The 15,475-nt window shown below is 35.7% G+C and overlaps 1 protein-coding gene across 11 annotated transcripts in view; it reads right to left on the bottom strand.

Moving 5' to 3' along the window:
• The window catches only part of DOCK9 (dedicator of cytokinesis 9), a 126,605-nt gene that overhangs the window by 68,727 nt on the left and 42,403 nt on the right, over positions 1-15,475 (bottom strand). For all 11 annotated transcript variants that reach the window (XM_021416241.1, XM_021416203.1, XM_021416257.1 and 8 more), the window contains exons 3-8: positions 10,897-10,986; positions 9,200-9,282; positions 7,465-7,534; positions 3,355-3,450; positions 2,563-2,697; positions 1,234-1,408 (exon numbers count right to left, since the gene is read on the bottom strand). In XM_021416241.1, coding sequence (XP_021271916.1) covers positions 1,234-1,408; positions 2,563-2,697; positions 3,355-3,450; positions 7,465-7,534; positions 9,200-9,282; positions 10,897-10,986 — 649 coding nt within the window. The remainder of the gene's footprint in view (positions 1-1,233; positions 1,409-2,562; positions 2,698-3,354; positions 3,451-7,464; positions 7,535-9,199; positions 9,283-10,896; positions 10,987-15,475) is intronic.

The raw sequence follows: 15,475 nt of genomic DNA, 5'->3' as shown, positions 1-15,475 counted from the left end.
AAACACATTAAAAAAAGACTTTCAAAATTCTGTAGCAAAGCTATTTCTAAGTTATATGTAACTCATATCCTCTCAAAATAACAACATAAACTGGTTGTAGTGACTCCGTCATTTCACTTCGATGCAATGACTTCTTGGAAGACGTAATCAGTTACATAAATCGGTAAACTAGCAGTTAATTCCTAATCTTAACTAGAAAATAAATATTAGCTTTAATACTAGTTTTGTATTTGCATGGTGAAAGAAGATGCTCAGTGAACAAATATATGTCACTCTTTCCACCATGAACTGTAACTTGATCTCAAAACAAGCTCCCTCTCTATGGATTTCCAAGTCTACTTTTCAATGATTACTGGAGCTACAAAGCAATCATTCTGTTAGCTATAAGCATCTTCTGGTTTTAAGGTCAGTTGGCGATCACTGACCAAAATTTCCTTCACAAAGCTGTAGGCATCCCTTTTTTTTATTGGCTTTTGTTGCAATTATATCATGTTAAGTTCTGACAATCTTCACCAAAATACATGATATCTAATTTTAAACTCTGATTATTTCCTTTGGCGTATAGTGATATCTATAAGCAGATCGACCTTCTATTACCTCTTCAGAATTCTTATGGACAGACATGCCCTCAGTTTGATACCAATTTTACTTTCCCCTATCACCTCTCAGAACAAAAAACACACACAAGTATATACGGACTATTCTTTTGTCACCCGCCTATTAACTATAACTACACCACATTCCTTACAGATGGCTTATCCATACTTAAAGGGTTCCAACAGAAAATAAGCTATACCCAAGCAATCCTTATAGATTGCTAATTTGGTACTGAAAGTTACACTCGAGTACCTCACTGTTACCACAATCCCCTGTTCTTCTGTCTAGAGTGGACACAGAATAGATAATTCAGTTTTCAACAGTATTTTACGCTTTTTAAAACAAGTACATCCTCAGTTTTCTCTCTTCTTTAAACTACCAGAGTGATGATTCTTCATTATGGGTTCTGTTATCTATACTTCTATCAGTCTCATTATTCCCTTCTGGACTTAACTCAGGTCAGATTAATAGAGAACTGTGCTATACTGATGCCAAAAGGCCAAAATTCGTATCATTTCAACAAACAATGAAAAGACCTACAATTTTTATGACCAAAAGGAAATAAGTTTAGCAGCCTTTATTTCTGAATGCACGTGTGTAGTCATTGTTGCCAGCGTTGCTAGAAACCCTGCTTACCCTCATGAGATTCTCCATTTCTCTTTTCTTGCATTGCAGCTTCAAAGTTAAGCTGAAGGATTTTGTTCAGAGTGTTTATCCATTCTTCCATTTCAAGTTCACTGTCTGCAGCTAAAAGGTAACTACTCTTGTCTTGCATCTTGAGTTCAAATGCAAAACGTCTGACTTTATTGTTCTGCAATAAAATAGAAGATCTTAAGATGACATCTCTATAGTCTCACAAATTAAGCTTTTTTATCCAACAATTCTGCATTTCAGATGTTTTAAAAAAAACAGTCTGTATTTTGAACAAGTGCATTACTATAATGCACCAAAGCAAAAGAAGTTATATCAGAAAAGCAGAAGGAAAGATACACTATAAGAATTGGAAAACAAAGACTGCAAATGTGTTTAGGAACCAGGTTTTTTGTTTGATTGTTTTAAAAACATGAATGAAATTAGTTGTAGTAGAACTGGTCAAAACTGTGAAGTAAAATAACTCGTGTAAACCTATACAGACAACTTGCAATATAAATACGTTTCCTATAGTTACAGCACTTTCTATGTGAAGTACCTATTAAATATGTATCCCAAAACATTATTACAGTATTTACAAAAGAAAATCTCTGTAAAGCTGTTCCATAAATCTTCAAAAAACTTTAGACTAAGAAAAAAATATTTAAAATATATATTTTTATTAAACTTTGCCTATTTCTATTAAAGTTAACAAAACTTTAAAAACCAATGTTTCTTTCCAGGTATGCTGTGCCCAACAAAACAGTTACATGATGTACTGTAAATACATAATAGAATCACAACAAAAAAACCTCTTTTCTTTGGCACTTGCTACAGAAAAACATTTTAACCAAAGCCCGTAACTTTTTTAAATACAGAGAAGCACATACAAGTAATGTTATAAAGGTCAAATGAAAGCATCTGGAAGGATGACTGAATTTAATACAATTCCCACAAAAGAAATCCCACACAAGAAGCTATGTAAAACATTTTACAGCCCGTGTAAGAGCAAAATGTAACTGAACTTCACGGTAATTTTTTTTGCAGTCATTACTTGGCCATAATTTCAGGGTCTTATTTTCTGTCTTCACCTTAAAATTTTGGTATTTGTGATAAATCCTTGACCTCAACTAGTAATTTTTGCTGCTTTCAGAAACATTTTTCAGCCTCTTTCAATTTAAAACCTAGTTCACTGTTTTTGCGAGATGTACCATATATAGCTGTTCGTCTGCATTAACAGATGCTTATCTATGACAAAAGTTATCTGCCTTTATTTTATTTTTCTGAATTTATTTCACATAACATGCAGAATTAACTTAGAACAGTTATAGTTACCTGAACCACTCCCATGCATGAATCTAAAAATATAGATCCTTTAGGTTCTTTTGATATTTTTTCATCTTTGTAGAAATTGAGATTATAGGATCCATCACCAAGTTGGATTAAGTGGAAAAATCTTCTTTTAAATGACTAGCGAAAAGAAAGGAGTAAAGAAAAAGAATTATAACACTGGTATTAATCAGGTTCATATAATATAACACAGAAGTGCTATTTACACAGTCAGTTACAGAAGAAAAGCTCTTACTTGCACATAACCTAATCAGTATCATTAGAAAACAAGACTGAAATCAGTAATGCAAAAGAAAATTTTTGAATTTTATTTTTAACTGAAAAATCTGCAGTAAGATTGTACCGCATTGTCTGCAAGTTTTTTCTACCTCTTGATCTTTATAACTGACTCTACAGCATTATATGTAAAATAGGTAGGTATTTATTGTGATACCCATGAAATCAAAGTTGGTCTCTAAATAAAGATGCAATACAAACAAGAATTTGTACTATGTTACCCCTTTTCTACAATTAACACACTAGGGCACAGTTGAGAAAGGGTTTTAAAACACTACACTTCTCCCACCTCTCACATTCTGAATTTCTAATACATTTTTTTTATTTAGGCATAGTAAAAAGAGAGACTTCACAGCTCTACATTACATTCAAGCACCTCTCATTCATCCTATGCTATTTTTGTTACAAGTAAAGCACATGAAAATGGACTTCACAAAGGCCCAGTAATATCTTAATATTGGTGTTCATTCTTCATCATGCGTAGGACATTCATAAACTTACTCTCATTGTCACACTGATTGCACTATTCATGTTGCCTTTGTACAGCCATCCTTGCTTTGTTATTCCACCTTTTTGAGACCCAAGAGATGCTGCATCCTGGAGATGAAAGAAGGAAGGAAAATAAGTTTGGCATCACAGACTGAAACTGTGGCATACATCTGCAAACTTCAGAAGTTACTTTTTTAAAGATGGAATAGCTACGTTCATAATGTAATGATAAAAATGCTCTATAAAATGATGTATCTTTCTAATTCTTACTATTTTAATTAAAGAAAAGGGATGACACTGACCACATCTAACTTTTGATGTGCAACATGGGCACTTGTGTATGTATAGGTTTTCTCTTTGGCCAGCAGGATGATCCAAATAGATAGCTGACTAGATCTTTAGATAGCCAAACATTAGACAAGATAAATTCCCCTGAGAAGGGCTAAAGATAACAAAAAAATCAATAGAATTTACTCTGTAAGCTTTCTTTGTGTATTCTAACCTCACACTGCAAGAAATTTTATCAATTTCTATTATCAGAATGAACAAGTAAAGTAAGTTTTGCTTACCCCAAACTTCAAACAAGATTTCTCAAACCATTTGCTTTAATATACATTCCTTCAAAGACATTTCTTTTTAAATAATTTATAGAGAACTAAGATCTTGCATTTTTAAATTCATTCTGCTCATTTACATTTCAGAATCCAAGCTTTCTAAGACAAATAAGACCAAATTTGGCAGTAATGGCAAGTACAAAAACAGCAGATCCAGTGCACGTACCAGACATCACACCCACTGCCCATATACCACTTCCACCTGCCAGTTCATGGAATTTGGAACTACATCCAAACTCACAGGATGTTGCTAACTACTGAAAAGTAGTACTCTATTGAAACTGATCAAAATGACAGATTTACAACTTTCACATAATAAATATTAAATCATCAAATCAAGCGACCATTAAAAGCAGTACCAAGCAGACAACACGGTTTCTTATTGAGGTAACCCATTCTGACATAACAAAAACATTAATTAGTTAGACTTGTACAGTTTCAACCATCTACAAGAAAAACACTCTTGACAATTTATTAGCCAATCATTCAAAATCAGCCAAGTATCCAGCTGAAAACAAAACCACAAAAACTTCCTCAATGGCCATCATCTACTTCCTCTAACTCCTTTCCTCACTTACTACGAGAAAGTAGCACAGAAATTAATAACATATGGGTGACACAGCTATTTGTTCAACAGCTGAACCAAATTTTGAATAATATTCATTAGTTTCTAGAATTAAATCAAGAAACATTCTGTAAGAATTCCTTAGTTAATTTATTTACAGCTTATTTATTCTGTCTAGCTTGCATATTTATAGGCATATGCACAAGTGAACTTCAAAAAACTGCTAACAGAAGGCAAGAGTTGTGTCAATCTGCCCCTGCAAAAATTATAGTCTGCTTGAAAGGAAATCAGGTCCAGCAAGGATGACATAGCTCCCAACTTTCAGAACACCTGACAGGTGCCCCAGAAGCAAAGACTAAAAATACTATATTTTCATATGCCCCCATGAATCTCATTGCTGAAGCAGCGCAGCCTACTTGTTTCACAAGTTCAGTTCATTAGCCTTCCTTCACTCTGTTCTTCATTACCTACTTCTTCTTGCACCACAATCCAGATACAAAGAGGATAACTGAAGACACTGGGTTTACAACTATGATTTTCCCGCTACGTTGGTGAGAGTTATCCCCTCAGAAAGGATGGTTTAAAATCACAAGTCCAAGAAGATGAGGTGACTGTGAGATTGTCAGAACTTGGTTCTGTACAGCATATCACATAATTACAAAATTACATCTTTTCTGCGGCTTCATAAGCCACAGAAGAGCCACCTGATATGACAAGAATTCCTTCATTACCTGTGTTAATAAAAATTCACATTTGTCTCTATTAAGAGTCTTTCCAATTCAAAGCCTCTGAGGTGTACTGTTTCCCAGCTCTGTTGAAATTCCTAACAGTAAAACTGACCATCATTCGGGCCTCTCTAGTTACACCATTACTATAAGGTAGAATTCTTGCCTACAAAGCCAAAAAGCTACTGAATTTTTCCAGGCTACCATCTGTTAATACAAAATAACACACAGCTCATTAACACATTACTTCCACAATGAAAACATACTTCCTGTTTCCAGCTGATAAGTTAACTTCCTTATTTTTATTATTACTGCTGGACATTATGCTTCACTTTTTTAATGATCTTTCCCACTAACACTGCTCCAAAATTTATTCCAACTGCGACTGTTTCAATAAAAACAACTCCTTATCTTGACCCCATGCCCCTGGCTGATTTAAAAAATTCCACTTATTAACTTCATGGCTCGATAGCATGAATTACATTTGCAAAGGTAATTCTCCCCTTTTTTATAGGATAAGCTTAAACTAAATCTTTATCTGTTTCTCCTCCAATTTTAATCACCTACAGCTTTTTATTTTTCTATAATTCCCTCAATGAATCACATTTCAAAAAAACTTGTGGAGAAAAAAAAAGACAAAACAGCTTGTAATTTAAGATTTGCACATCTGCTTTTTGGCAAACAAATGTTAGCATTTGAAAGAAAGGACTGTTCAGTTTTTGAAATTATTAGAATATTTAAAAAAAAATGCATCACTTTTTAACCAGCAAGGTATTCTTCCCTGGAGGAAACAATCTGTTTCCCCCACCCTACTCCCATTAAATTCCCTTTTCTTCTCATTACGTTGTAAGTTCCTCTACAAAGAGCAACAGATCTCTAACAACTGTAATTCTGGAAGAGCTGTGATGTTACTGCCTGCTGTAACAGGAAATAAGGCAGAATGAAACGGGAAGTCCCCTCTGCCCACATTTACATTACAGGGAAGAAATGTACTACTGCCTGGCAATATCCATGCTATACATTTTTTCAGTACTTAAACTCCAGCCATAACCATATTTGCTAGTAACAATCACAGTAAATTCTATCTCCATCTACGTTTTTTTTGTCTGCATGTTTAACTCACTGTTTTATAATACACTTCTGTTAGTGTGAATGTGGTAATACTTCTGACAAACCTTCCTAATTTCAGTATAATAGAGAGCATTACTATTCTCATCTTACAAACTGGAAAACTCGGGATACAGACACATGAAATTATCTGTCCATCCAAATATCACAGTGCACGTTAACAGTAACAGTAGAGAAACAACATCCTGAGACTTCGGAAATCTGCCTATTCAGACACACTCCCTCAACTGCTTTTTCACATTTAATCCAGGAAAACATGTACAGAGCTATCTGTATTTCATGTGCAGCAGTTCTGAATACAAGGAGTTTATAAACAAAATAATTATCAAGGATAAAACCGCAACAATCATTTTATTTTGATTTTGATTTTTTTTTCTGTGATGCAAGAGTTCAAGTCCTCATAAGCAAAGAGAGAACTGGCTTCTAACCAGTTTGTGTTCTGAAACAGGGTGTGGAAAAACTAAACAAATCACACACATAACAGAAGCAGTTATTGAATAAAAGTCTTTCACATTCAAAACATAGTGGAAAACTACTTGAGAATATAGATACCTCTGGCTTCCCTACACCAATGACAAAAAATGAAAATGCGTAAGGCTTTAACAAAGTCTAATAAAGACTAATAAAACTTTATTAGCTTCTATTTTTACCATATATTTTCAGGACTTATCCTGCATCCAAATTTTCATCAGTGTAATTTTAACTCAGACTATACTGTCATGTACTCTATATTGTTAGGCATTTTTCAGCCCATACTTTCAGGCTGGAACAGGTCCACCTATGATTTTACTCAACTTTGCACAGAAACAGTATATAGAGACTTTATGAAAGCTCAAAGGTGATACTTCACCACTGTTAAAAAGCTTCTACTTTTTCAACATCTGTCAAAACTTGTTTTACTCATATTAAGATCACAGGAATAAAGGGCTATTTGAAAGGAGGTGCAATAACTACTGTTTTTCCCCCCTAGATCAGGCTGCTCAATATGCTACCCGGTTTTACTGACATGAACGCTTAACTTACAGCCTCTTCTTATCCCACCTCAACATCCTTTACTGAAAGCAGAATAAAGGAATTACTAGAATCTCACCTCGTCTTTATCTGCTTCTTCATCCACTTCATATAAATGCACTGGAAGCTTCTCCGGTTTTGTCACTTTACTGGGAAAGAAAAAGTTTCTGTAATACTAGAAATTTGGTGATTTGTTATATATTCCATACGGCAAAAATAAAGATGTTCTTTCTCTAGCTAATGAAGAAAAAGTACAAGAATAGCTGGCTAAAAACATACTTTTTCTCAATCCCTCTCTTATCCTGCAGTTTCCCTAACTTGCACATCTGGTCACTCTCTATTGCTCTGCTAGTCATTGTTCTCTTGTATAACTGAGGAGAAGCAAATGCCCTCTTGTTTGCTGCAATCCTAATATCTTAGGTGCAATAATGATCATCTGTAACAAACTGCAATGCAAAAGGTCATCTGGACTTAAGGAAAAAACAAATGAGAGCAGAAGCAATGCTGTTGTTGTGTTGTTTGTCAATTTAAAAGGGACATTTTAGAAATAAATTGAAAAAAACAACAGTGTAAGCTCCTCCTTCTCCATCTTTCTTTCTGTCAAAAAACCAGTGCCTCTGTCAAAATGCTTTTTGGAATGTGCAGGAAGTCATCAGAAGGTCCATCTACACGCCAGAAACACAGCAAAGCTTTTCACTAATGGGAATAATATCTCCTGGTGAAATCAAATCATCCTCACATAAACTTTAAATAAAACCTTTGTTCCAACAATTTCTACAGCTTTTATTAACGACTATTACAAACATAAAAATGAATATCGGTCATCCAAAGCAAAACTGAATTTGATCAAATACGTACTGAGAACTAAATTGGTAGTTTTTCCTTTGTGCTGAAAGCATATTTAAATCCACAATTCTATTTTTATCTGAGAACTTCTCTGAAAGAGGCACATAACATCACAGTTAATTGCATCTAAACAACTGTGAGTTGGTGCAATATTTACTGCATGCCTGTATCAAGGATAAGCATACACGCACAAAAAAAGCTAGTCAAATTTAAACTATATTTCATTGAATATAAGTTTAAATATGGGGAAAATGAACATGATTTCAGAAAAGCAATGCTCACGTTTCCTCTTGGATTTCTAGACCACCCTTAAAACACTGTCTTCTTGTTAAGGGTATATATACAGAGTATTAGTACAACATTTGAAAACACATGTTCGCCTCTCTCAGCTAATTTGTCTAGTCTAGGTTCTATTCCTTAAGCTCCTAAGGAGAGTTCTAAAAGCTACCTCTGAAACTACAAAAACAATAAATCACCGTTTTACCATTCAGTTTCATCTGTACATAAGTTTGTTTTTGTTCTCATATTTACTTATACGTTGTCAATAATAGAAATTCTTGTAATGACCTCCCTATGAATGAGGCAATGTTAATATGGTATCTTCCCAGAAAATGGTTTAACAAGATCCTAAAGCTCCATGCTCCTTATTAATTCCATCCTAGAAATCTTTATTATCTTCACTACTAAACATTGGTATAGCATATCATAGAATCATAGAATGGCTTGGGTTGAAAAGGACCTCAAAGATCATCGAGTCTCAACCCCCCTGCCAAGTGCAGGTTCGCCAACCACTAGACCAGGCTGCCCAGAGCCACGTCCAGCCTGGCCTTGAATGCCTCCAGGGACGGGACATCCACAACCTCCCTGGGCAACCTGTTCCAGTGCGTCACCACCCTATGTGTGAGAGGTATAACTGGCTACACACATTAAATTTAAATCTGTATTATACCAGTGGCTAACATACTTACTTTGGAAGCTGTCGAAACTCTGCTGAGTAATCTTCATATTTATAGTTAACAACGTGCCAGTCTGAATTGTAGGTTTTGATGCACTGTGTTAATGGAAACCAAATATCAATATCAATTGGAAGACAATCAACTGTGTAACAGCATTCCCTAGACACACATACACAAAAAACCTTCCCAGATATGGCTGTTTACAAACTGCTATGGTTACATAGTGATCTCTAAAAATTCGGTACACTTCCTTTCTTTTGCAATGCAGCTTTTTGTAATAAGTGCTGTTTCAATTGGCCATTACCATATAGACATGGTGATATACATTCAGCACCCGGATTAACCACCTTCGGTTGTCTGAAAAGTTAAAGCAGCATTTCACGGCAGCTGGAAACATGACTGAGACTTTAGAAAGCTCAGCATTACAATAGGGATAGATTACTAAAATAAAATATTGAATTTTGCACATACTTTGATGGAGAAACGAAATATTCCTTTTTCTTAGACTTATGCTTAACATGCTTTCAGCTGCTGCAAAGCAATCGCCCTGGACTAGAACACAGGAAATACCGTCTTACTCCACCCATACTGCTAAAACATAAAAGTACTGATTTATCTTGGCTTTGAATGAAGTAACATAAAACTGACAAAATCTGTTGTTAGAAGTCATGCAGTACAAAATTTTGTGTTACATTAACAGATTTCCATGCACACAAATAATGCACCTAATAGTTCAAAAATATTTTCTTTCTATTTCAAAGTATAACAATATTTGTAAAGCAGTTCGTTCTGCAGAAAATCATTGAACTTCTTGAATTCCCTATAGCACTCCGCCCTCCTTGTGTACCACCTTCAGATTTATCTTAGATTAGGTATTAACACTAGCTATCACTGTGAAGAAATCACTTTAAGGTTTAAAATAGGTTAAGCTATTTGAAACTGTCCACTTTCCTAAAATTACAACAGACACTTACTTGTTGTTTCAGGTGTTACAATATAAACTTGAAGTATATCAGTTGAAAAACAGAAGATAATATTAAAAAGACAAAAATTGTAAGCCTTTTGTTCTTAAAAGGCCTCAACAAGACACAAAGTATCTGTGTAACAGTCAGAAACAAGGGAATGCCAACACAAAAACATGGTTAAGAGAAAACAAGTTTGAGAATGTGCTTCTTTTACACGTAGCATAGAAACTGAGCAGGAAAGATGAATTTAGGCCTGTATAAACATTAATCTTATGAATACTTCTGTTCCAGCAAGCAACAGGATTATTGTGAATAAACTGAGAATGTCTGGAATTAAAGAGCTTAACATAAAGTAAGTCACGCTGATTCGTTTGGGTTCCATAACGCCATCAATATTACGTATGTATATCACCCACATTCATCTGGGAAAGTCAAAAGCATGAAGAGTAAGAGAAGGTGGGAGGAGAACCATCCTCAAAAGTCAGTGATTCAAACAACACTATTCACAGCTAATCTGTAATTCTTTTTAAGCCACTGAAGGAGAAAATACTTGTTTTTTTCCTGGAAATTTTCCCTTGAGAAAACTAGAGAACTAGTTTTCAAAACAAAATATTGAAAGCTAAATGGCAACAGATTTTTTTGGGGGGGTATTTTTTATGTTTTTTTTTTTTTAAACAATACATGAAGCAGAAGAAATACAGGTCAGGTATAATATTGCCGTTAGACACAAAGTTCCAATATTACCTCAGTAACAAACAAGCTCTGAGCTTCCTTCTCTGCATTTTCGGGAACTGTTGAGCGAATGTATCGACTCTGTCGTTTCAATAACTCTGTCTGATAAATAACAACAACAAAATCAATGAAACTTGCAAGTAAAGGAAAGATGATACAGTATGACAACACTGAAGTTGTATTGCTATAGATAGTAGAGAAGCTCAGCAGCAAACATCCTGTGAAGACAGGAAAGGACAGCAGCCACTTAACAAGAATTTGATTTCATTCAAACATTAGCAACTTGTTCCTTCCCTCACAGCAAGATCAAGATGACAAGGTTGGAATCAGGAAGAATTAGATACCATAAAGAAGTGTTTTCCCCTACTATGATAACAATGACAAGAAAACACCGGTAAAAATAATTCCACCTCAACAACATAACTTCAACACTTTGAACACAGACATTAGGGTAGTGTTATTACGACCTAAAAAAACTATTGCTCAAGAAAATAACAACTTCATACCAAAATAAGACGAATAGTTCAACTGCCGATCTCAGCTGGCAAAAAAATGAGACTTGTGTTATTAAACTGAAGGTGAGAAAGAAGGCCTTGACCCCTGTATACCCTTCTTTCAGCCAAAGCATGCTTACCAAGCCAGAACTTAGTCCCAGCCTATGCCAGAGTTCAGAGAAGAAAAGCTGACATAGAACAGGAAATGTCACTGTGACTATGAATTTCTGCTTCTAAAACCAATACCATACTAAGCCTTAGGCACTTTAAACTAGGAAGCGTAGAAGATGAAAACTTACAGAATCTTCTGGCCCGCAAGTGAGCACACAACAGAAATGATTTTGTACAGTGTGGAAAACATTTTAAAAAAATCACAGTTTATGTCATCAGAGATGGACAAGGGAGCTTCCACAGCCTGTTTGGAACGGGGCTGTGACCCCTCACTTGTTACCCATACTTCAAGCATCACAGCACTACAAACCATTCAGAGAAAAATGAGAAAAGAAAAAAAAAACTCCACATAGTAACGGTCAAGAAGAAGGGATATCAGTATATCATCTTAACTTGTCCCTGTTGAGAGACTGATCCAAAGACCCTTCCCGTTATCTGGGGACGGCTTTTGAAATTCGAATATTCAAATACAGTAAAAGTTTAAGGAAAGAAAATTCAGCCTATGTTCACGGTCAAGTCCGTCATCTACTCCAGCACTCTACTGAAAAGCGACAGTGCTAACTGCTTGAGTACGAAAGGTGGAGAAGTAACAAAACCAAAACCGCACAAAAAAAGAAAAGCAACATTACGGGACCAATAAATCTTAAAATACGCAGCTAAAAAAACCTGCAGTGGGATAACTGCTAAGCATTGTTACTGTGCGCGTGATTAAGTACTCTGAATTCTCAAAACATGTTCCTTAATAAGAAAATGCGCCCATTTAAAACCATATCAACTTTAAAATACTTGTTTTCACCAAGATCCTGAAATGTAGAGCGTTTATGAAAGAAATGCTGAAAAATGCAAAACTATGCCTGGTTCCCTAGCATGATTTCTACATACAGTTTGGAATTGACATGAGTCACATCACTGCTTTGGTAGAGGTCATTCTCAGTGGTCATTTTGATTTTAGACTCAATTTCTCTATTTTTTAATCAAATACAAAAATCTCACTCATTTTATATTAGCGGGTGTTTGCTATATTGAATATCCATGAACTCCACGTCTACAATCAAATACAGTTCTTTCATTTTTCAGTAATCAAAAAGTGATTCAATAGATTTTCTTATCTATCATCTTTAACAGAAGTTTGAAGGACAAGCTCAGTTTGCTGGCAGTCAGAAAACCAATTTGCTATTTCTCTTAGACAACACCAGTGACTGAGAAAAGGGGGAAAATCTGTGACTGTCATACACCCACAGCATGAACATATAGGTGTTCTTTTTTCCATTTGCAATCAGGCTGAAAACATGAAAAAAAAATATATATATATATACATATATCACTTTTAATCTCAAGACGCTTTTAGCATCATTCAGTGAGCTGAAACAAATCTGAGAGATGTAGACGTTCTACATGTCATTTAAAAGATAGAAAAGCCTGGCTGAATTCCAAACTGCAGAAAGAGGAAGGGAAGGGAGTGCTGATGTTTATAGTGATGGCATTCGCCTTCTCAATGAACTGTTTTGTGTGATGAGCCCTGCTTTCCTGGAAATGGCTGAACATCTGCCTGCGGATGGGAAACAGTGAATGAATCCCCTGTTGTGCTTCACTTGTGCGCGCAGCTTTTCCTTTACCTAGTAAATTGTCTTTATCTCAGCTCATGAGTTCTCGCACATTTACCTTTCCAGTTCTCCCTTCTATCCTACTCGGAGGGGCTGAGCACTGCGCTGGGGTTAAAGCACAACAATCACTGAACAAAAGTAATAGGGAAAAGATAAATAAATAAATAAATAAAGCTAGAAATCCTAAAGAGCCTCTCATCTTTCAAATTCTGTTCCTTCACATTATAAATTCACTAGATTCATTACAGGTAATTTTTGCAACGAGTAAAATCCACCCATTCTCTTGCACTGAAGAAGCACAAGCAATGTGAAAAAAAAAAGAAGAGTATTAGCAGCAATAAGAGGTGAAGGACAGAATGATCCTCAGTTCAGCCTGAAACAGTCTGACAGCTGATAGAAAATTATTTCCATTTTATTTGTAACCATGCAGGTGGAATAGGCTATTTATTTTATATTTCTTGTTTTACAGAGCAGAGACTAGAATAGCATCTACCTAGGCATTTTTCACGGGAAAGCCATGAACTTACTCATCCAGTCCTATACTATGGTGGAACTTGGTGGAACTGAGTGGTACATAACTGTGCAGATTCTGCTGCTGTTCTCCTGCTGAACAACTACCAACACAATACTAAGGATTTTTTTTTTCTAGTTTTTCCTCACATAAAAAGCTTCTTATATTTTTATCTGTAGCAAGATCAGTTACAAATCAGAAGAATTTATCAAATTTGTTCACATTATTAACTGACATAATGCATACTGCCTCTTTTGTCAAGTTGTCCTTCAGCTGCAGTAATTCACAGAGAGCCAGGAAATGCAGCAAGCAACCATCACTTTATTTAGAACAAACTCCTAGAAGTAATTACTAAAGCACCAGAATGACAATACTTAAAAATGCAAGCATTAGCATACGTAAGCAGTATAAATCCAGAAGAAAAAGCAGGAAGGAAAAACTGTTTTTTCGACAAATTTTCCTGACATTTACATTGGTTGAACTGTTTTGTCCAAATGATGTGTTGTACAGCTCTTTGGGCTCGAGTTGCCATTTATGGAAGCATCAGGAACTACAGGACGTTTGTCTCATGCTCTCCAAGAAGATCAAAACCTTCCAGCTACTGCGTTATTAAACTAAGGAAGACAGCTTCTAACATCAGCTAGGATTCCCATGCTCCGCTGAGGCACATAATCTGACTCTCACTGACACCCCTTTCTGAGCAGTTTTGGGAGATTTAGGACAGCAGCACAATGCACTCAGGTTTCAGAGGGGGGTGGAAATACAGAAGAGCAGAAAAATACTTCTCACTGAGTCACACAGCCCAGGAGTACTTGCCTATGGTGTGCAATCTTCTGATTCATTTTAGTCCTTCTTTGACATTCTTTACGGCAAAGTAACAGCAAGATGACCAGGGTTCTTTTTCAGACAAACCTGCCTTCAGATGGAACTAAGGACCAATCAAGGATTGTGTACGAGGGTGTCTTAGCGCAATGTGTACTTCGCATATTTAAAACAAACACGAATGTGCTGCAATGGTGGCTGACCCTTTTTCCAAGTCACAGTTTATTCAAAAGTCATTGCTGCAAAGTATTAATCAACTACAGACAGTCTTCAGTTCTATCAAAGTAAAAAGGATATGCAAGTTTTCCATACACAAAGTATTTAATCTGAACTTCAATTTTTATTCTGTTATTTTTTAAATAAATCACACACCAAAGTAATTGTCAAAATTATTCACTTCGTTCTGGGAAATACGGTGACAACACTGACATATCTATAGCAAAAAATAAAGGCAGCTCTTCAAACACCTTGAGTACCAGATAAAATACATCCGTCCTGTTCCTGAGAGATTCTACACTGAACAACAGGATCCACATGCAGATATTTAAGAGGAAAGAAATATAGTAGATGTAGGTGAGACAGAAGCTGGCCAACACACAACATTCTTCAAGTCGTTCTCATCTGTCTTGAGGCCAACCAGACATGCCTGAGAGCCCGAGTTTTGTTTTATTAATCTTCAGCTTTTGTTTTTCCCCCTCTTATGTTATTAAACAGGGCTGTAACATATTTTTCTCTACACTTTGGAGGTGACTAAGTATTGCAAGCTATCTGAAAACGTTCTCCGTAAATTGTCTGCCTAGTGACGGTATTGTTATTCTACGCTGGTCTCAGCAGCTACAGCAAACAAAAACATTTCCCCAGGGCTCAGTGCCGAGGCCTGTCCTCTTCAATATCTTTATTGATGACCTGGATGAGGGCATTGAGAGCACCCTCAGTAAGTTTGCAGACAACACCAAGCTGGCAGGAAGTGTCGATCTGCCTGTGGGTAG

The sequence above is a fragment of the Numida meleagris genome, chromosome 1 (genome assembly GCF_002078875.1).
Source record: "Numida meleagris isolate 19003 breed g44 Domestic line chromosome 1, NumMel1.0, whole genome shotgun sequence".
Lineage (NCBI taxonomy): Eukaryota > Metazoa > Chordata > Aves > Galliformes > Numididae > Numida > Numida meleagris.
This window is presented reverse-complemented; position numbering and strand designations above follow the sequence as displayed.